This window comes from Melospiza georgiana, chromosome 7, assembly GCF_028018845.1.
Source record: "Melospiza georgiana isolate bMelGeo1 chromosome 7, bMelGeo1.pri, whole genome shotgun sequence".
In the NCBI taxonomy this organism is placed as follows: Eukaryota; Metazoa; Chordata; class Aves; order Passeriformes; family Passerellidae; genus Melospiza; species Melospiza georgiana.
The window spans coordinates 21877252-21897764 of record NC_080436.1 but is presented as its reverse complement, the minus strand read 5'-3'; the positions used below and the strand labels follow the sequence as shown (position 1 = coordinate 21897764).

Below are 20513 nucleotides of genomic sequence, written 5' to 3'. Positions count from 1 at the left end.
CAGCCAGTTATTCCAGCTGAAGCTGTGGTGCAGAAGATAATGGATAATGAAGAATTGAGCCCACAATGCAGTAGCTAGTGCAAGTCAGTCAAAGAGCATGTTTCCACAAAGAGAGTTATCCATCAGTCACAAAACAGGTGAGTCAGTAGCAATTTGCATTGTTCAACATGCTTTGACTGAAGAGGAAGAAAATCACACTGAAGCTAATTGTATCTTATTTCAATTAATCATTTCAGTGCATAACTACTTATGCATATCCATAAAAACGTCATATGAAAAAACCACCACATGCATGCATGACTAAACACTATTTTTAGCTTCTGTCAGTCTCCCCAGCAACTTCTGAATGTGTTGCTCAATTAGTCTAAATTTGAAAAGAAGATTGTGTGGCAGTTATCCCTGTCCTTATAATGTACTTAAAGTCAGCAGTCAGGTACAGATCAGTGCACTGGACAAAGAGTAGGCAGGGTGCAACTGGTGTCCTGCAGCTTCAGCAGCAGCAAAGCAGGAGCCAAATGGCATAACTCAGGAGTGGTTGTAAAGAAGAGCTGAATATCACAGTGAAGAGAATGGCACTGTTCAAGGACAAACCCACAGATCTATAGGAAATCAGGCTTCATTGCCTATGCTTCTGCTACAGCAACTTATAAATAAGCTCAAGACTCTAAAGGGCTCTTTGTGCATAGAGCTGTCAAAGTAATTAGGGATAATATGGATAAAAAGAATGGAGTGCCACTGTCTGGCAATCAGAGCCATTCCTCCCAACTCTTCAGGCATACAATCCTGTTTTAGCAGTAATGCCTCATATAACTGAATTGCAACTATTGCTTTCCAAAAGGTAGGACTAATACCACAATAATTTAGTATAGCTTATTCACACAGTTGAAATACATACTCTTACTATGTCTGTGGGACTGATTTATGCGTGCATTCCTTTGTTATGTCAAGCTCCACAAGCCTTTTAAAAGGTTACAAATCACAAGTGAATTCACAGCAATGTTAAGGTATTACAATGACAAAACTAATTTAGACAATTTCAAGGCACTGAATAAATGCAGTTTATTGACACAGTAGAGAAGACAGTATGGCACAAACAGAGCATACTTCCTGAGAAGTACCTGCAACTTAAATCCTGTTAATCTGATTGAAAAGGAAGCAAATCCACTAATGAACAATGAGACCCTGAAGTCAGGCTCCCATCCCTTGTCTTTGTGTGCCATTGCCAGTTACAGAATTCTCAGAGAGGACACAGGGTTTGTCCTGACAGAGGACACAAAGCAGAAACTGAAGATTTGTTTTATTGGAGATGTCACTATAGTAATGCTTAGTAATTCTCTGCTGCTATTCTGTTCCAAAATTGCAGTGTAATCAATTGGCACCTTTACCTTTCTTACTGTTCTTTGTGTATAACTGGCTGTAACACAAGAAAAAAAATCAATAGGGCACACCAAGGAAAATGATGCACTACATAGAAAACAGCAAATTATGCCCTATAGAAAAGAAGAAATGGAAGATTATGTCTTTTACTTTTTTGTTAAGTTGTGATCCTAGCAGATAAGCGTGTAGTCTGTGGTGCACCCATCAAGCTATATGGTTAAGTTCAGACAAACCAAATTATTTAAAATACAGTTCACATGTGACTGGGAAATATTCCCAACTGTACTAAGAATATCTGATCTGATCAGATCACCGCATTTAAACATGCCTAAATTACTAGGTCGTACATATTAGTTTTTGATGCACTAGAATTTCTAGGACTGAACCTAGTCAAGTCTTTATTTCAACTTATGGTATATTATCAAATGAAGCATTTTCCTTCTTGTTGCAACAGTCCTTTTAAATATTTCTGTAAAAATGATAACAGTTTACAGGATAGAAAAAGAATATTTTCAATCAAAGCTAAGCATTGTGGTAGTAATAGTCGTCTTGATAAGATGAAAAATGCACACATGATTTATCTGTCACCACTATATTTCATACTTTAATACATTATACTTCAGGCTTTGCCATGTCAAAAGGTTTCCAATGACAAAGTTTAACAGACCAGAAGAAAAATATTTAGATGCATGACTATAAATGCTAACACTGTAGAATACAAGTTACGGTAAAAATCAGGACAATGACCTATGACACAAGTAACTGAAACAAGTGTTAAGCTTCAGCAAACTATTTTTTTTAGTAGGTTTCAGGCCTATTTCAACTACACAGAAATCTGACAGAGACATCCATGCTTTTGGAAAAGATACACAAACTACCGAAGCTACTTTATTTTGATTATCTCCCCGGGGCAGCTAAATACAAACCATTGCACCATTAATGCACGTAATGGATCAAAATTTACATGTCCAGACATTCAGTTAAGGCAGTAGTTGGTGATACCAATGCTCAATGAATTATTCAAAATGTGTCCAGATAACAGTAGACTAAAATATCACTTTCATGATCTTTATTTAGAAATTAGGAATCAAACATTGATAAATACAACATTTCACCAACAGGAAGGGGGTAAGAGTGCTCTACATCCAGAAAGAGAGGTACAAACCAGTTTCATGCAGACTGTTTATATGATAAAGCAGTGAAAGCTTTTCTGATGTTGGCAACAAATGCAGAAAAATTGTTAGTTTCTCTCAGTTTAAGCTGTAACTCTGCAATACAGTCCAGAGGAGGAGTACAGGAATTCACTAGAATGACACAAATTTGTAAAATATTAGACTACTAATAAAAGAATAAATCCATACCAGTGTTTTTCTGCACCTATGAAATACTAATGCAGTTTGTTATCTTTTTATGTTTTCATTTCCACCTGCATTATTTTGGAGAAGCCTCATTTTGTTTCAGCAAAGAGAAAGCCTCAAAGAACTTAACAGGTTTTTTTATTTCCTGACCTCCCACTCAGTGCTGTGCTCCTGCCTGAGTTGTTACAGCAATTCCCAGGAATCCATAACCTACTCAAAAACTGAAACACACTCCCCTAAGCCATGATGTTGCTCTGCAGGCAAGCAGATTATAAACTGATGTAGCCCAGCATATGATAGACTTTTGACTTCAACAGTTTAGGTCTGAATTAGTAAAACCAGAAATCTGTTCAGTTCATACCCAGAGGCATGGCAGAGCCCCAGTAGCATTTGTCTAGAACCTATCTAGGACTCAAATTCCATAAGTAAGAGCCATATAGCCAAACCAGCTGTGAGATCCAAAAGGCTGTGCCCTTACAGAAGGGGAATGCTGGATTTCAAGTTTTATTCTTTCTCCTATGTCACTCTTTTTCTGCCTCTAGGCTTCTGGAACAAGTTGAAATAAGCCTGTCAGCATACACAAGCAGAAACTGTAGCAAAACAAACTACAAATGAAGCATTTTCATCTCTGTCTGTGGTCCTTCTCTTGCTTTGCTTGATACAAAGTAAACAGCATCTCCACAAATGGAGGCCAGTGAATATAAGCAGTCCTATTTTCATGTAAGTTAACAAGACAAACATGATTAAAGAAACAATATTACCAGTTCAAGATTTTCCATTCATGAATTGGAAGATAAAAGATCCCAATTAAGCTGCACTTTACTCCTCTGCTTTTTTCAAACAGAGGTGTCAGATTCAGTGCTCTAATTTAAGTATTCAAATTCACATACCTTCATAGTCCCCTTGTTCATTTATGGAAAGGGTACACACGTAGGGCTTATCAGGATCTTTTTGGTCAATGTGCCTGAATATAAACTGTAATTGCTCATCTAAAATAAACACAAACAGAAGTAATTAACACCATTAACCTCTGCTGCAGAGTCACAACGATGATTAAAACTCACAATACAAAATTAGTTTCAATTAATATTCCTAGAACACTGACAAAGTAAGCAACCCTGGCCTCTTTGCAAAACAAATGCATTTTAACATATTTTGCCATTTGAGGGACAAATGTAGTAGCTGGGCTAATCCAACTGGTCAAGTGTGTAAGCTATGTGCTCTTCGCTGCACAATCCAGCATGAGCCACATTGTATCAGTGCACACAGAAACTGTGGAAGCTACAGAAACCTACCTGGAATTCTACGCATCTCCAACGCAAGATGTTCTTTAAACAATGTTTTAATCTTGCTCACTTGTTCCAGTTTCTCCTTGGCAGCTTTATTTTTAGAAGATTTTACTAGAATGTAAAAGTCCATCATAAGTATCAAAGGCAAAACAAGCACATAAAAAACCATCTAGAACAGCAGAAAAGCCACAAAGAGCAAATGTTAAAAACAACCCCTCCTTCAATTAGGAAAATTTACTTATTATCCCTTTTTTACTTACTTTCCATTTTCTTCATCAACTCTTGTTTAAGCTCTTCAATGCTGTCCATCAAGTTCTTCTGCTGCTCTTGTTCTTGATTTAGCTCTGATCTTATTTCTGTCAACTGCTCTTCCTTTTCTGCTATGTATTTGCTCTGCTGGAGAATCTCTGAAAGGAGGCAAGAAAATATGAACATATACAGTTGATTAAGTTATGTCTCTGCTATTTAAAACTTAAGTAGTTTGACATTATTTATATTAATAAGACACAGTAGAATGCATGCTACCATAGCTGCAGAGAGAAGTTAGCTTAACTATACCAAATGGAAACTTAAAGTGAAAGTTATTCCTATGAGAAGCTACAAAGTATGGAGCTGCTCAAGATACTTTATTGAGATTAAATTTGCTTCTGGTGCCAGCACTACATACATATTCAAAGCATGAAGATGGTGGCTCCTGCCCACAAGTAATGACAGAAAGCCAAGAATGGAAACATTGACTGATGTGAGAGTTGCAATCATTTTACCTGATATTCTGAAGGTTACAAAATTCAGCCAAGTTAACCCTAGACTGATGAGCTGACAGTATTCTCTTACTAATATAGAAAAGACATAAATAACTTCACAATACTTAGCTTTACTAAGCAGTTTAATTTAATTTTCCTACTGCAGGCAAAAATTCTGACACTATTGTTTTAAATACTTATGCTTTATGTAGAAAACATATTTTTGCATCATCAAGGAAGTTTTTCAACAAATTGCTTTTGACTTGAAATTTACATTTTAATTTATGTTGTAACCAACCCATTATGTTTGGGTTTAATTCTGTCTTCATTCTGATGTTATTACTTGCGTTTTCAAACGTGAAGTTAAACATACTATCCAGCTATATTCAGTTAATTTTATAAAGGTTGGGCATAAGAAATAACTGTACCATTGTTATACTCGTGAATTTTGTCAATCATCCCATCCTCTTCTTTCAGCTTCTTGGACCATTTCTCTGGAAGGGAAAGTTACTTCAGTTATCTGAAGAAGTTTGATGACAACTTGCAAAAAGCAGAGTTAACAGGAGCAAGGGCCTTTGTACCTGCAAGAGCTTCTAAAGTCTCCTTGCACAAATCTCTCAGCGCTGAAGTCTGATTGTTCTGTTCAGTGCCATAACTGAATTTAAACTGGTTCCAAAACTCTTTCATATCTCTTTCAAGGAGTGTTACTTCATCTTCCGCCGGTGCATTCCCCATAGCGCTGTAGCAGACCTGTGCGGGAACAGGCGCGGCGTCAGGGCACGGGGGGCAATGGCAGCACGGCTAACACAGCGCGGACGCTCCGGGCTGCTTCTACCGCCCCGCCTTGTTGTTCAAACCTCTCGGCGCAAGCTGTTTTTGTTGTCACCATCAGCTCAGTGGGAGCCGCGTTTCCCTCGCACTGTCTCGACGCTCGGCTCCCGCGCCAGGGGAGGTTCCCCCACCGCCCGCCGGCCCCGGCCCCACTCCCGGCCCCATTCCAGGCCCCGTTCCCGGCCCGCACCCACCGCGTCCGCGCCGCGCCGCTTCCCGCCGCCAACGGCCGCTCCCGCCCGCCCCGCAGCAAGCGCGCCGCTGATTGGCTGAGCCCCGCCCCGGGCCCGCCGGCCGTTGCTGCGGTAACGAGCGCGAGGCGTGGCCGGCGTGAGGGGCGCGGCCGCCATGGCGGGGCGGCGCCCTGAGGGGCGGCACTCCCGGCTGCCCCCGTTCCCCCCGGGATTGCTGCTTGGGATGCGGTGTCTGAGCCTGCTGCTGCAGGGCCGCTGGGGGAAACTGCCTGTTCGGTGCTGAGCGAACAGCGCGGCTCATTTACGCTCCTCTGAAGCCACAGCTTGTTCCCAGTTTTACTCATGGAACACACTTACGGTAACTGGTCTTAAATTTTGTGAGTTTCCCGATAGTCTTTTAATTCGACCGGCTTGAATTCTCTAAAAGAATGTGGATGAAGCTCGTTCTGAGAGGAGAATGGCCTGCAGGGGTAATTGCAGTCCTTTTGGTGCGAACAAAACCACCATACAGTAGCCATACCTGTACCCAGTCAAACATTTGCCATAAATGACTGTCAAAGTGAGTTTGCTCTTTATGATAATGTGACGGGTTTTTCTCTAGTTGTTTATATTCCCTTTTAGCTCTTGGTAAGCACTAGTTTGTGATCCAAGGTAGCAGCTTTCAGTTTTTTATGAAAGCTACTTTTAATAATTTTTTTACCATAGCTAATGAATTACTCTTAATTTTGGTTTGTGCCAGTGCTATTTAGGTAATTCCAGAATAATGTATATTTAGCATGGCTTTGAGGATTGCTGTCTAAAAGTACTAATTACTATCTTCCACCTGTGCAATGCTTGGGACCACCAACCATTAGTTCCATTACCCTTACACAAACTTCTCGTATAAACACTTTTACCCCACTGTATTCCTGTCGTGTTTAACTTGGACACTGTTCTCCAGACTTCACAGTTTCCTCAGCAATGTTCCTAAAGCTGATAGACCCCTGTTTCTTACCTGCTTCACACTTAATTGTACTGAAGTTGGGCTGGTCCAAGGATGATTACCTAGCCACGTATGGATTTGGGCACTATGGACCTATACCTTATGCCTTTTTTTATTGAGGAACATTTCTTGCCTAACCAAGTGCATGCTGTTAGTGTAAAGTTTCAGTGTTGCTCTTGACAATATTAGCCTCTATTATTTGAGCTCATAACTTTCTGAATACACAATTTTCCCAGTCCCTGGAGTTTTGTAAATACAAGTTAAACTAATCTAATCAAGTCCTGTTTTCTAATCCATAATCTTTTGGTGGGTTCTACAGCTGGATAACACTGATAATGAGTTCACCCCACAGTAGCTGGCACTAGCTCAAAAGTGTTAGGTGTCTTTTCTTCATTGGTGAAGTTTTTCTAGACTCATTAGTCCTATTCCTTTGTTTTACCCTTTCACCCACCTAACAAGACTAAATGCCTGTGACATTTACTGGCAGAATCCATACCTTAATTGATCTCTTTTCTGATTCATTTAGAGGTTTTGAGAGACATGAACTGTACTGTAACCTATCTTCAACCTTTCCCACTGCTGTCCACCATCAGTTTACCAAGTGTGTGTTTCAGGGAAGCACAGTGATTTTGGCAAGTCCTAATTTTCAGCTCAAGCTGGTGGTTTATGCCAGCTGCAAACAGGAATGTGGCTTCATGGCCCAAACTAGTGCAGGTCAGGTGCTTCTTCAGTCCCCTTTTCTGGGTCTGATTCAAGAGGCTCCATGGACACAAATGCAGGCAGCCAACCCACCATAACTCCAGCCCAGACAATTGTTCTGAATTGTTGATTTTTAAGTGTCTGTCCTAGCAAGCCATGGAGTAGCCATGGATGGAAAAAAGTTTCAATGCTGATTTACCTATTTTTAACACTGTGAGCTTGGCTGGAGACCATTAATTGTGCTATTTCTGCATTTTCCAGCTCTTCATGGGTTACTTGGTTAAACTCAAGGTTCCAAGGGGCACAGCAGCAGCCACAGGGTGACAGTTCCCTGCAGTCAAACTGAAGGGCAGAATGTTGCCAACAAAAATCTGCGGCTTAATTTTATTGGTAACAGAAAGTGTGTGCTGGGCAGTTGTGGGTTAAGGGCAGCTGCAAAGTCCAGCTCAGGGCTGGAGAGCTCCTGCAGCTTATGAGGGCATTCTAAAGGAGCACAGCATTGACAAGCTGGTGCTAATAAACTGACTCAGCCACCTCTTGTGGCAGGTTTCTGACTGCCTGGGCCAGGCTTGGCATAGGGCTGGTTTTAAGGGTTGGAGCAGGCTAGTTTCAGGGATTGCAGAGTGACAGTAAGACGGGAATCTTAGTGGAAAGGGAATTGAAAAGATGGGTTGGAGATTGTTGGCTAATGGGTTCAGTTCCGTTTATGCCTGCAGTTCATGGAACGTGAAGGAATTTTGTCCTCTCTAGGTGGCTTCTAATTTCTAAAAGGTGTTCTTCATACTTAAAATAAGTAAAATTTCTTAGATGTGACTTTTTCATAGGCATGCCAGAATTGTATTCCATGCATTGTTTGTATAATTTATACTGTATAATTTATACTTATAAACACAATGAAATCTAATTACATTACTGATTTACATTACTAATGTAAACAAATATTAAGGTCTGGCAGGTCTGGTTATTGTTATAGTGCACACATTAGTTTTGTTAGCTTTGTGTGCTTGCATAGTTAACTTTATAGCAAAGAGTAATGACTGTACTAACTAGGAAAGATCAGATTAAGGTGGCAGAATGAAGAGAAGGAGACTGGGTCATGTTAACTATTGCTAAACCTCTATTGGTCAGCCCAACCCTAAAAAAGCCTGAGTCCAAAGAGGAATGCTTGAGGATATGGGATAAGAAAGAAAGTAAAAAATGAGAGGGAGAGAGCACAAGCTTCTTGAAATATTCTTCTCTTCCTAATTTAAAAATTAAGGTGTATCTTTTCAGTGTTCCACTTGGAAAGCATTCACACCTGAGAAAATACCTGTCAGCTGTTATATACAGTGTCTGCTGGTGAACTTAGCAAATTGCTTGTTAATCCTTGAAGTTGGTCCAGTGTCAATGGAAATACTAGTGTGGAAATTCATGTTGTTGTTCAATTAACTAAGCATAATGTACCAGAAAGTTAGGCCCATTACATAGGCCTCCATTAACAGTGTTTCAAAAAATGTTTGCTTTGGTGGTTTTTCCATGCCTTGCAAACATTTACTTAAAAGCATCTGTTGACTGTTATGTAATATTTGCTGTAATATGTAGGTGCAAGGCAGCTGTAAACATTTTATCCTCCCTTCAGTGGATCATCAGCATGACTCTTGCTTTCATGTTTTATGTGTGTGTAAATATGAAATCTTTGGTTTTGTATGTCTTGGAAAACACAGTAAATCAGGAAATTATCAATAAATTTAAAAATGTATGAACAGATAGCATTTGAAAGGTTTTTGCTTTGAACTAAGAACTAATTTATGTGAAGGCCCAACCTTGGCTCTCCAATATCAAAACAAGAGAAAGCTTCAATTTAAAAACCTAACTGCCTACACATTCTGACCATTTTGTATAGATCATAAGGTTCCCTGCAATTCCCCATACTAAAATGCAGCAAATAGTTTTATTTTGAGTGAGTTTGAAGCACTAGGGGGATTACAGAAGCTTTTTGCAGTGCTTTGCATAGAGGAGTGCGGGAAGGTCTATTGAAGAAGTGCTTTTCCTTTGTCAAACAAGTTATTAAATATAGTATTTCAAGTCATGTTTCACCATCTTTGTGGGTTATTACAGCTTGGAAGGTCTTCAGTGTCTCAGACTTGTATTGGTTGTGTAACATGACAGGCAGAACAAGAGATTACTGACATGTCAGTTATTGATTCCTCTTGGATGGAGCAGGATCATGGCTGATTCCAGGCACAGTGGGAACTGCCTCTCCCACAGAAACACACTTACCTGTTCCAAAATTTCCATGGTGTCTGTGAGGTTTTTAAAACATCCTTTATAAACATGATTCCTCTGGTATCTCTAAGGTGAGGATGTAGGAGCTTCTAAAAGACTCAGAAAGAATGTAGGAGAAAATGAAAGCCTTTTCTCTTGCTGTTAGTCTGTATTATGTTTAAGGTGCTTATCTTTCTCTAAGCACGAGAATCAGCAGCAAAATCCTGAAAGTTAATATCAAGAGGTGCTCAGCCTTTATACTAAAGGAGGTTACTTTACTGAGAAGAGAGCCAAAGTGTGCCTGAGGGGTTCTGGCTGAAGAGTTCAGCCTGAGCAGATGCATTGCTGTCCTGGTGCATAGATAATGTGGGTGGGTGGGTTTGAATTATAAATAAAGCAAACATGCAAAAAGTTATTGCAATTATTGCAATGCTTCTGCACATCCTGTGTCAGAGGCAGTTTTTCAGATAGCACTGACTAACAGTGGTGCCATTAAAGAGGGACTGTAAAATGACTTATTTTACTACTTGGTAGACTCTCCTGAGGACATTAAACTGTATTTGATGGAAAGTTATGTACTGCAAATATTTTTTCCTAATAGAATAATAGTCGTTTAGACTTAACCTCATTATAATTGTTGCTCTTTCAACCAAGTACTAGAAGTAAGATGTCTGTTATTCAGCTGCCAACTGACTTGGCATTTGCACTCATGTTTGAAGCTAACTGTTCTTGCTGAACTAGATTGGAAAACAGAGGAAAACCTCAGATTTTCTACATTTCTGCATACTAAACCCAGACATGTCTAAAAGAGTGGTTTTTTATTGTTATAGTATGTCTTACTTATCTTTAAAGGCAAGATATTTTTGCAGTAAAAAAATGTAGCAAAAGAACGTTTTCTTTGGCAATAAGGTACAAAGAGTTATTAGAGATTTCTAAACAAGTATGGTCTTGGGGAAGTACTGGGAGAGAGAAAATTAATTCCATCCATTCATTTCTATGACAGTTGTCTTGCTGCACACTCTGGAAAACAGTAGAGATATACAACTTAGCAAGAAACAAACATCCTCAAATATTTTCAGCAAAAAATCTAGGGTTTTTTTTCTTTTTTTTTTAATATCCTGAAATTTTGAATCTGGAAGGGTTTCCCTTGAAATCAAATACCACTAGTTAAAGTGAATAATTTGGTCAGTATTTAGAAAAATATTGTAGTTATTCAGAAGCAGCGCATTGAAACTTTTACCTTTAAGGTTTTCTATATGGCTTAATGCAATTGGTAGCAATAAACATACAGGATTTAAATCTGCTAAAAATTTTCTGAAACCAGACTGTTATTAGCTAAAGTAAATGTGAGATTGTGTCAGGAAGAGAAATCTTCTACGTCCATTTAATTGTCATGCCTTATTTGTTGAATCTACTTAGTGTTTCCATGTGACTCCCTGACCACACATCATGAAGCCCTCTTAAGCCATTAAGCCCCTCTTCAGCAAAAACAGTTAAATGTTCATGTCTTTGTCTGCACAGCTTGTGCAGTTTAGCTTGAAGTGCATGGAAAGAGTATTAGGGAAGTGTGTGCCCCATATATAGAGCTGCTTCTGTCTTCTGACTCCCACTGGTTCAGATACACAGATAATTATTTGATATAAGATATGACTACATTAGAATATTAGAGCCTAATAAAGAGCTTGAAGTTTTCCTCCAATGATATCAGAAGTTGGTATCATGAGGCTTTTATTATCCATTTAATCTCTTGTAGAAAAAGTTATTTTCATGAAGCCACCTCAAATGAACATAATATTCTATGCTACAGTTATTAGTACTAATATTGATAAATCTGATATGCTAATATATTGTCTGCTGAAATCTTTTAAGCTCCTGCAGTTTGCAGACTCTGTTTGCTCTTGGCTGTTGGTTCTGGAGCACTGCTGTGCTTCACTGGGGAATAGTTCAGGGAAAGTCTGATGATCTGTTGCCAGCCTTGCTGTGGTTTGTGCAGCAGCTCTCGTTTCTGTCAGGGGGGCGGCAGGCGGGGGCTGCAGCGCCTCCCGGCAGAGGGCGCAGGACTGGCCTCGCGTAGGCAATGCCCGAGAAAGAATGGCGGTGCCGAGCGATGGCTCAGACTCGGAGCATCGTCTGCATTGGGCCTGGATTAACAGGCCTCTTGTAGCAAGGAAACAATTGCTTTTCAGTATTTTAAGAATATTTAAAAATAGAGCTCGACAGCATGGTTGATATAGGGATACTGGTTGCATTTTCCCTGACTGAAAAAATGTGTTGTGCAAAGTATTAGTAGCAGCCAAGTTCTGTTTCAAAGTGAAATGTACAGCTTCAGTGACAGTTCTGTGAAGATCAGTAATTTGTGTATTCTTTCTATCCTTTGCACAGGCAACACTTAATGAAGTACACACATTAGTAAGATGTCCATCCTGCTGAGAAATGAACTGTGAAAAAGTTAAAGCAAACATGTTCCAGCTGTTCCTACAAAGGATTGCGAGAGTCACACATTTTGTTTCCACAAAACTTTCCCCACAATTTGCTGCTGCTCAGCATGTACTAACACGTACTTCACTTAGCTTCCTACAATTAAAATTTGCAAACAAAAAAGCTTTCCAGTGCTTGCAGGCTCATATGCTTTCCCAGAGATTTGGAGCCACGTGTTTCAGGAATGGCTGGGTACACCACGCCAGTATAATATAAAGGCAACGTCAATCACCTTCTCTCACTTTTTAATAGCTCCCCTCCATGATTCTCATTCTCTGTCACTAGAAACTTAAGATTAAAGGAACTTTACTATATTTCAAGTATAGTTTAATCCATTAAGATGGATCTCCTTCACAGCAATGGAGTGCTTATCATTCAGCATTTACAGAGGGACTACAGGGCTTACCAGGATTTCCTTAATTTTATGTCACATGTTGGTGATCCTCGGAATATATTTTCAATTTATTTTCCTCTTTGGTTTCAGCTCAACCAAGTGGTTGGTACTAAAATGATATGGGTGGCTGTCATTGGTGACTGGTTCAACCTCATATTTAAATGGTAAGAAAAATTTGGTATTTTTAATAATAGTTATTATATGTACCTCAAGTTTAGAAAACTTTCTGTAAATAATGTACTAGTAGATTTTCCCTGGTAATTATAAAATAGGAATTCACAATGAAGATATTTAAGATATGTTTGAAATAACCTTGTAATAAGATGAGAAGAACCTGTAGAACTATTATAGAATAGCTTTGCAAATATAGCTCTTCATATTCTTTGTAAGATTATTTATCATGCTTTGCTGAGGCCTTCTTATGTAAAAATATTTTCATTTAATTTCTTCCTTGGTTTTTTTTTTGGGTCAGGATTTTGTTTGGCCATCGCCCTTACTGGTGGGTGCAAGAAACAATGATTTATCCTAATCAGTCAAGCCCATGCCTTGAACAGTTTCCTATAACATGTGAAACTGGACCAGGTAAGAAATGTTGCAGATTTTCTTGGTATATTTGATAGGGATAGTGGCTTCAAGGGGGAGAGAATGTGACTTAGGAAGGTCTTACATGATTCAGAAATCTTAGGGCTCATGTATAAAATATCACACAAAAACAGGTAGAGGAAAAGGAAGAAATACAATAAGTAGGTATTTGCTGTAGGACAAGAGTATTTCCTTCTTTTCCTTCAAAAGATGCAAGGGAGGGGGACTTGCTTTAAAAATAACTACTACTAGAATGAACTGGGGTATTGGAAAGAAGTTTTCACAGAACTTGTAAAATACATTGTTTATTGGGTTCCAAGGCAGATTCCAGGCCTGTTGAGTTTGAGGGCTTGTTTGCTGTTGCAACAAGTATTCAAACCCCATAAACTAAGTAGATAATTCAGTGTAAATAACAATAGTCTCAGCAATTGATTACATAATGTATCACAAGGGGAAAAGAGCCAGAACCAGACACTGCCACTGAATGTGTGTGTGGGAGTATGTGTACTAATATATGGGGAAAAATTATTTTTGAAATGTACCTTTTCAATATATTTTCACTTTTTATGTCTCATTATCTTCTCTGTGGAAATCAAATGCAATACTGATGAAACTAAATGAACTTGTGCAACCCTAATATGTGCAATAAGATGAACTTGCATTGAGCTAACTGAATTTAGTTTAATTTTTGTACAAGAAAATACTGACTGTGGAAATGATATGCTTTGCATCTTGTCCATGCCACTGAAAGCTTTTAAACAGTTTGCACAGCTGTATTTTGTTAACAGTACTCTGCATTACATCCCATTGTAAATTTGAGCAAGACGCTTAAACCCTTGTATGAGGCAGGGTTTAATAATGCCTGGTCTTTATGTCTGCAGTCTCTTTCAAGTTACTTCATTTGAGACCTAACACAAAGTATTGAAGCCTTCAGATCTTCTCAAAAGCCTTCAGAACTGAGCCCAATCAGTGCTGTGTAGATCTGAGCCCTGGCTCAGGGGACAGTCAGTGTTTCATTTTGATTCATTGAACCAGAAGGCTTTCCCTCTTGTTCCTGTCTTTCTGAAAGGTCATTCCTATTTCTGTCCAGTGGGTACAACTGTCATATTGATTCCTTCCTTGCACTTATAATGACCACATTTTTCCCACCTCCACACTTACACGGGACCATTCAGACTGTCACTGACCTGTTTCTCATCAGCCAGAGGAGGCACAGTCAGTGCAGGTGTTACATGCACCCAATCACTGTATGAGCTTGTGTGGTACTTAACACAACAAATACTTTTAAAATAGCAATTTATATTAAAAGATTAGAGAAGCAGCCACAGACATGAGAAAGCAGCTCCAAACACTGCTAGGATAGCCTGAACCCCAAACTCCATGTCTCAGCAAAAGGGAAAGCTGAGGGAACTGTTCATATGACTACATGGCAAACAGTTTAGGACCTGAATTTGGTTTGCATTTCTGGAATTAACTGAAGTAAAACCCAGCAGCCATTTGTTTTCTAATATTTGTAAAACTTTAAGAATATAAACTTTAAGGTAAAATTTATGCTGTTTTGAGTAGGTAATTTGCAGATAAGCTATGAAATATTATTCCTAGATGGCATTTTCCTAGATGGTAACAAAGAGAAGCTTTTCTACTGCTGACATGCAACATTACTGTTTCCTCATCAGTGACATTTGTTCCATTGTGAGGTTTAGGAGTGCACACCTGATAGGAAATTAACAAAAGAGCTGGTAGAGTGACTCTAAATATACTGCCAAGCAGAATAGCAAAAATGAATGCAGGGAATCAGAAATCATCATGCTTGTCCTGCTAGACATTTCTGCTTTGCTACTTCACTGAAATATTCTTTTACTCTACTCACTACTAGACAGTGCTGACTCATAACACATTCTTGAGCCAAAATTATTTCTTCTGATAGTGAAATAACCCTGTCCCTTCTCTGTCTCCACAGAAACCCAAGATGTAAAGGTCCCAGATTTACAGATTCCAATGATCTAATTTTTTCTTTCCCTATTTTGATTTGTTGAATGTAAATCTGGTGAACATGAGAAAGGAAATTACAGAGTAATTTTAGGAATCACTTCCCTTGCATCATGTCATCATACCTTGTTTTATGGTGATTTTCACAGTTGTAGGTACTTCTCTGTGGTTTCATATTGCTTCCAGTAAAACTGATATTTTACTTTTTAAATTAAAAGAAATGTCACACATACCTGGATTAAAATCACTGTTGTTCTCTATATGAGAGTGTTCCCTGTTATAGACTGCTGTAGGTGGGCTACTGTGTGCTGTACCTGTGGGTGCAGCAATTAGAGCATCATATCATGTGCCAGTTTCATTGACAATCTGCTTTTAATCTGGTTGATATTTTACACCACCTTAAAAATTATAAAATTAATCAAAGTTAAGCATAAAGAAGAAACATTTTTTCTGTGTTTCAGGTGCATTTCTAAAATTATTACAAAACTACTCAAAATGTTAATTACCTGCATTGTAATATTGCTAATGAGGCACAGCTGACAATTGTTAACACCATGGTAATTGCTGAAGCAGATAAAAAGCAGCTTGGAAGTGCTATCTAAAGTTATACTGGTCCCTTAGTTTAGAATGTTACAAAGAGCTAAATTTCTCTTGCTCCTGTTAATTATGAAGAGGCTCATTTAAAACTTTTTTATGTGATCCTCATACATAATTTCTACATTCCATGCTACAGCTCTAAGACAGCCCTAGGTGCTTTTTAAAATTTTTAAATCCAAGTAATGGGAAGATAATATGTTTTCCTATCAAGATTCCAACTCACACCAATATAAAGTGAGTGAGCTACTACCTTTTTTATTTCAGACAAGTATTATGGATTCTCTGTAGATGAACCTTCTGAAAAGTTCTTATGGCAAAAATTAACTTTTGAGAATCAGTTTCAGCCTTTGTTAACCATTTCTTTTCTAAATTATTAGGTGCCTGAGTAACTACCACTACACATTTTCTATATGACCAATGTCACAGTCTTCATTCTTGGGCTGAATATTTCCTTTTTGTTTTTACTAGGAAGCCCATCTGGACATGCCATGGGATCATCCTGTGTTTGGTATGTAATGGTCACAGCAGCACTTAGCTACACAGTTAGATGGAAAGATAAATCAGCTGTTACCCTTCACAGGTCAGTGTCTTTCCATGATTCCAACTCATTATATTCAGATATTTCTTTAAATATATGCTATGTTTTTAGTGGACTTAATTGAAACAAATATTCACAGTTTGGTCTATTTTGTGAAAAAGCCAACAACCCTTTATTATGGTCTACTTCAGCTGAAGAAAAAGTATATTAAGAGGATTTATCTGTTTGTATAGTCTAGTATTTATTTACAGACATTGCATACAATTACAGACATTGCATACAATATCTCTGAATCAGTTGTGAATCTTCAGTGCTGGAAATTTTTAATTCTATAATTGTCACTATGTATTGGATTTTTTTTTTTTTGTTTAGTACATAAATTTACTGCTTTGATGATTATCCTTCACCCATATTAAAGCAAGTGCACATAATGTTGACAAAATTCACTGTAATGTGTTTCTCAGCTCTATGGGAAAGTCCTGCAATTGCTTTGGTGGCTCTTCTTTCTAAGGCTGCAAGGTTGTTTTCACACTGTGTGAATTTTGTCATGAAATAATTGAGTTTTACATATAGTTATGACTTCATGATGAGAGATATATTTAAGATATTAGTCCTAATTTAATCTGCCATTGATGACTTTCATCACTTAAACCACAGAGGTGTCTTGGACCTGAAACTTCTGAGATCTGTTCCTGTAACCAGTCTCAATAATGTTTTAGTACTGACTTCAAGTTTTTAATGATCTGGTTCTAAACTACTCTCCTTAGTAAACCTGTGCTGGTAAAAGCATGAGGCTTACATGATGAGTCTTGGGGTAAATAAGTAGATGAAATATCTTGTTTTAATTTTTAAGCATCTTCCTTTTCCCTCTTAGACTAACATGGTCATTCCTCTGGAGTATCTTTTGGATTATCCAGATCAGTGTGTGCATCTCAAGAGTATTCATAGCAACACATTTCCCTCATCAAGTTGTTCTTGGAGTATTTGCTGGTAATGCTGCTATTTTTTTCTTTCCTTTTTAACCTATATGCAATTTTCTTTTAAATATGAGAGAAGACAAGAGATTTTTAGTAGTTGGACTTGCCTTGCAGCCCTGGTGGTGCTCTCCACTCTCTTGAAAATCAGGGGTTTGATTTTAGTCCGAAGGTAAAATTTGTGAGGTAGAATGTGCCTGCTGCCTGTGTAACTCACAGTGAGGGAGTGAGCCCTTGTCCACCTGCCAGTTGATGCTGACTGTATTGTGTCCACACTCCCCCAGACTGGCTCTGACTGCTTTGTACTGCCTGCATCTGATCTTTAACTGTGGAAGACATCAGAGAGGAAATTGCTCTTCCATGGCTCTGACCTTTCCTCTCAGGAGGAAGTTATTTGGGTCACTTCAAATGGTGTCCAGGTGCAAAACAGCATGTGTGCAATGTGGAAAAACAGAGACCTGGAGCAAAATGAAAAAAAAAAAATGTAAATAGCAGGACAAACTCCTCTGGGTGATTTAAGATGCTAAAGTACATTTTTCAGAGTTACTTAAGCATATTATAAATTGGTATTCAGGGAGTCCAAACTATAAGCAGTATCTCCGGTATCTATATGAATTTAAGGAGGGTGACCAGTGCTTTGAGCAGGGGCTTCCTGCTCATGTTGTCTTTCATGAAAGCAGTGCAGCCTGGGCAGCCCTGGCTAACAGCTTTCCCTCTTCACAACCAGGATAAAATGAGTACAAGAGAAGATAACTGTGTTCTGTGTCTTTTCCTTCAACACTCAAAGCCTGTGTGGGAACTGGTGTTGAATTCTGCATTGCTGGAGCCAGTCTTTGAGTGAGGGACTCTTTTGGAAAAGGAATGTTCCAGTTTACATCTAATATTTGATAGGTTGCCATCTGGGAGATGCAGTCAGGTATGCCTCATGTCGAAACCATGTAGTGCTTGGTTTTTGGTTTTTTTTCCAAAGTGGCACTTATGAGTGGGAGGAAAGGTTTTGTAATGTACTGCAAAAGTGGTAAATTGTGTGTGTATATGTGTATGTATAAATATAACTATATATATAGACACACATGTGGATATTTATTACATAGGTATATTCTTCTGTCTTTAAAAGTCAAATTCTGTAGGGACACTGTAGAAAATGCTTTTGAAAGTACAAGTGTGTTGTTCCCTGTAACACTGAGTTTCTAATCCACAGGCATTCTTGTGGCAGAAGCATTTGAACATACCCCTGCAATTCAGACAGCAAGCTTGAGAATGTACATCAAGACAAACTTGTTTCTTTTCCTCTTTGCCCTTGGCTTTTATCTGTCCCTCAAGCTTCTTGATATTGACTTGCTATGGTCTGTTCCAAAGGCCAAGAAGTGGTGTGCCAATCCAGACTGGATAAACATTGACACAACTCCATTTGCTGGACTGGTGAGGAATTTAGGTGCACTCTTTGGTTTAGGTCTTGGAATTAATTCTGAAATGTTCATCATGAGCTGCAAAGGTAAAAACAGCTGCAAGATAAGTTTCCGCATATTGTGTATAGCTGCTTCTTTAGCTACCCTGCAGCTGTATAATTTTGTTAAGATACCTACTCATACTGAGTATTTGTTCTACATTCTCTCTTTCTGTAAGAGTGCAGCTATGCCTCTCACTGTAGTTGCCTTGGTTCCCTACTGTGTCCACTCGTTAATGAGGACAACTGAAAAGAAACTTAATTAGGTAAAGTTTCAAAATGGTTAGCAATGTGGGGATGGATGTGAACTGTTTGAGAACCCTCTGCAAAGGCAGTTTTGCTAATTCATTTAAACCAAGGGGATGCCACTGCATCTTTCATGTATTCCTGGTAAGTAACCAGTACATCCAAAATCAGTACACTCAAGCAGCTGAGAAATATTAGTTGCTGATTTTATTCCTAGAAATATTGCAAGCACACTGCAGTATGGTTAGAAATGGCCCAATACTCTGGGTCATAATGAAGTTTAAAGTATAAACAACCATCTTTATTTAGCTATATGGTGGTCTTTTAGTTCTGTCCATCTCTAGCTAGATAATGCTTCAAGCATCAGCTGTACATAGTGATACTCGATGTTTCATTTTTTTATAAATAGATACTTTGTGTTACACTGCTACATAATGGTGTGACAGTATCACACCACCTACTGTACGGCTGTACCCAGGCACTGTGAAAAAGGCCAGCATAGTTATAAACAAGGCTTTAGATTTAATTTATTGAGCTTCCTGAGCAAACCAGCTTCTGAGTAAGTCAGATGAGAAAAAAAAAGTTTATTTCCATTGGACTCTGTAGAATATATTTTTGCATTACTGTGTGGTTTTTGTCATTTTTACTTTTTGGAAGGGGTCACATGAATCATGAATAATACAGATCACAACTTTGAATGGGGAAATGCTTAAATATGGTGTAAAAAATCTTTGGTTTCTGTAAATCTACACAGAGCAACAAATGAAAAAAGATGTCAATAATGAAATTATCTCAGTATATGACCTCAAGAATGTTGTTCCTGCTCCTGTATTGCAAAGTTAATTCCCTGCTAATTCTCTCAGATCAACAGTCACAAGCCTGAATCACTGTTAGCAGTTGTGTAAATCATGAAAATATGGTTGCAGACTGTCACTTCAAGTTTCTATTCTTTGTTTAACTAAGCACACAAGTAACTAATATGTTGAATATATGTTTGCTATATAAAATGGATTTTCTAAAGGGGTACTTTCCATTTTATTCATTATTTGGCATCTATTGTTGTATATTTCCTTTCAGTGCACAATCTTTAAGTAGTATTTTGCTGATACCATCCCATAAAACTCTCTCTCTGTCTATATATATATAGATATATATAGCCTTAGCATGCCTGGCTATAATATGAGCAATGAGGGCTGCATATATATGATCTGAAAGCAATAAGACTTAGAAGATGTAAACATGATATTGCTTCTAGACTTCCAATTAGGTAGGAGGTAATTGAAAGAATCTTATTTAATTAGGTTAAAAAGGCAAATTGTTTGGTGTTGGCCTTTGGGAATGAACAAGATACAAATTACAGAAGCAAATCTGAAACAGGCATCCTTAATTAAGAGCCTAGTAAGACTACCATGACTTAAGAAAATTAATCATTGAGGAGTATTCTGCTTCATGTATCTCCTGATACCTTCTCTAATGGTTCTCTGAACTTTTTCCCACAGCAGCTGACCTGAAACCACTCTTTCCTATAATTGTGACTCCTTAATCAAAATC

At 38.3% G+C, this 20513-nt stretch overlaps 2 protein-coding genes across 2 annotated transcripts; one reads left to right on the top strand and one right to left on the bottom strand.

Moving 5' to 3' along the window:
* Positions 1–1038: 1038 nt before the first annotated feature.
* On the bottom strand, positions 1039–5833 carry SPC25 (SPC25 component of NDC80 kinetochore complex). Its single transcript, XM_058027930.1, has 7 exons — positions 5793–5833; positions 5349–5517; positions 5196–5261; positions 4285–4431; positions 4031–4135; positions 3626–3724; positions 1039–2681 (listed from the first exon to the last, which is right to left on the bottom strand). The coding sequence occupies exons 2-7, from the start codon at positions 5500–5502 to the stop codon at positions 2548–2550; spliced, it is 705 nt and encodes a 234-aa protein (XP_057883913.1). The 5' UTR covers positions 5503–5517; positions 5793–5833; the 3' UTR covers positions 1039–2547.
* A 6702-nt stretch (positions 5834–12535) lies between these two features.
* On the top strand, positions 12536–18982 carry G6PC2 (glucose-6-phosphatase catalytic subunit 2). Its single transcript, XM_058028235.1, has 5 exons — positions 12536–12753; positions 13062–13171; positions 16226–16337; positions 17170–17285; positions 18471–18982. Exons 1-5 carry the CDS (start codon positions 12536–12538, stop codon positions 18980–18982), a joined length of 1068 nt encoding a protein of 355 aa, XP_057884218.1.
* The last annotated feature ends 1531 nt before the right edge of the window (positions 18983–20513 follow it).

Coding starts and splice junctions, on each gene's coding strand:
- SPC25 (XM_058027930.1), bottom strand. CDS start 5,502: ATGGGGAATGCACCGGCGGAAGATGAAGTAACACTCCTTGAAAGAGAT. Junction 4,136..4,284: donor GTTGATGAAGAAAATGGAAA/GTAAGTAAAAAA, acceptor TTTACATTCTAG/TAAAATCTTCTAAAAATAAA. Junction 3,725..4,030: donor GGAGATGCGTAGAATTCCAG/GTAGGTTTCTGT, acceptor TGTTTATTTTAG/ATGAGCAATTACAGTTTATA.
- G6PC2 (XM_058028235.1), top strand. CDS start 12,536: ATGGATCTCCTTCACAGCAATGGAGTGCTTATCATTCAGCATTTACAG. Junction 12,754..13,061: donor TTCAACCTCATATTTAAATG/GTAAGAAAAATT, acceptor TTTTTGGGTCAG/GATTTTGTTTGGCCATCGCC. Junction 13,172..16,225: donor AACATGTGAAACTGGACCAG/GTAAGAAATGTT, acceptor TGTTTTTACTAG/GAAGCCCATCTGGACATGCC.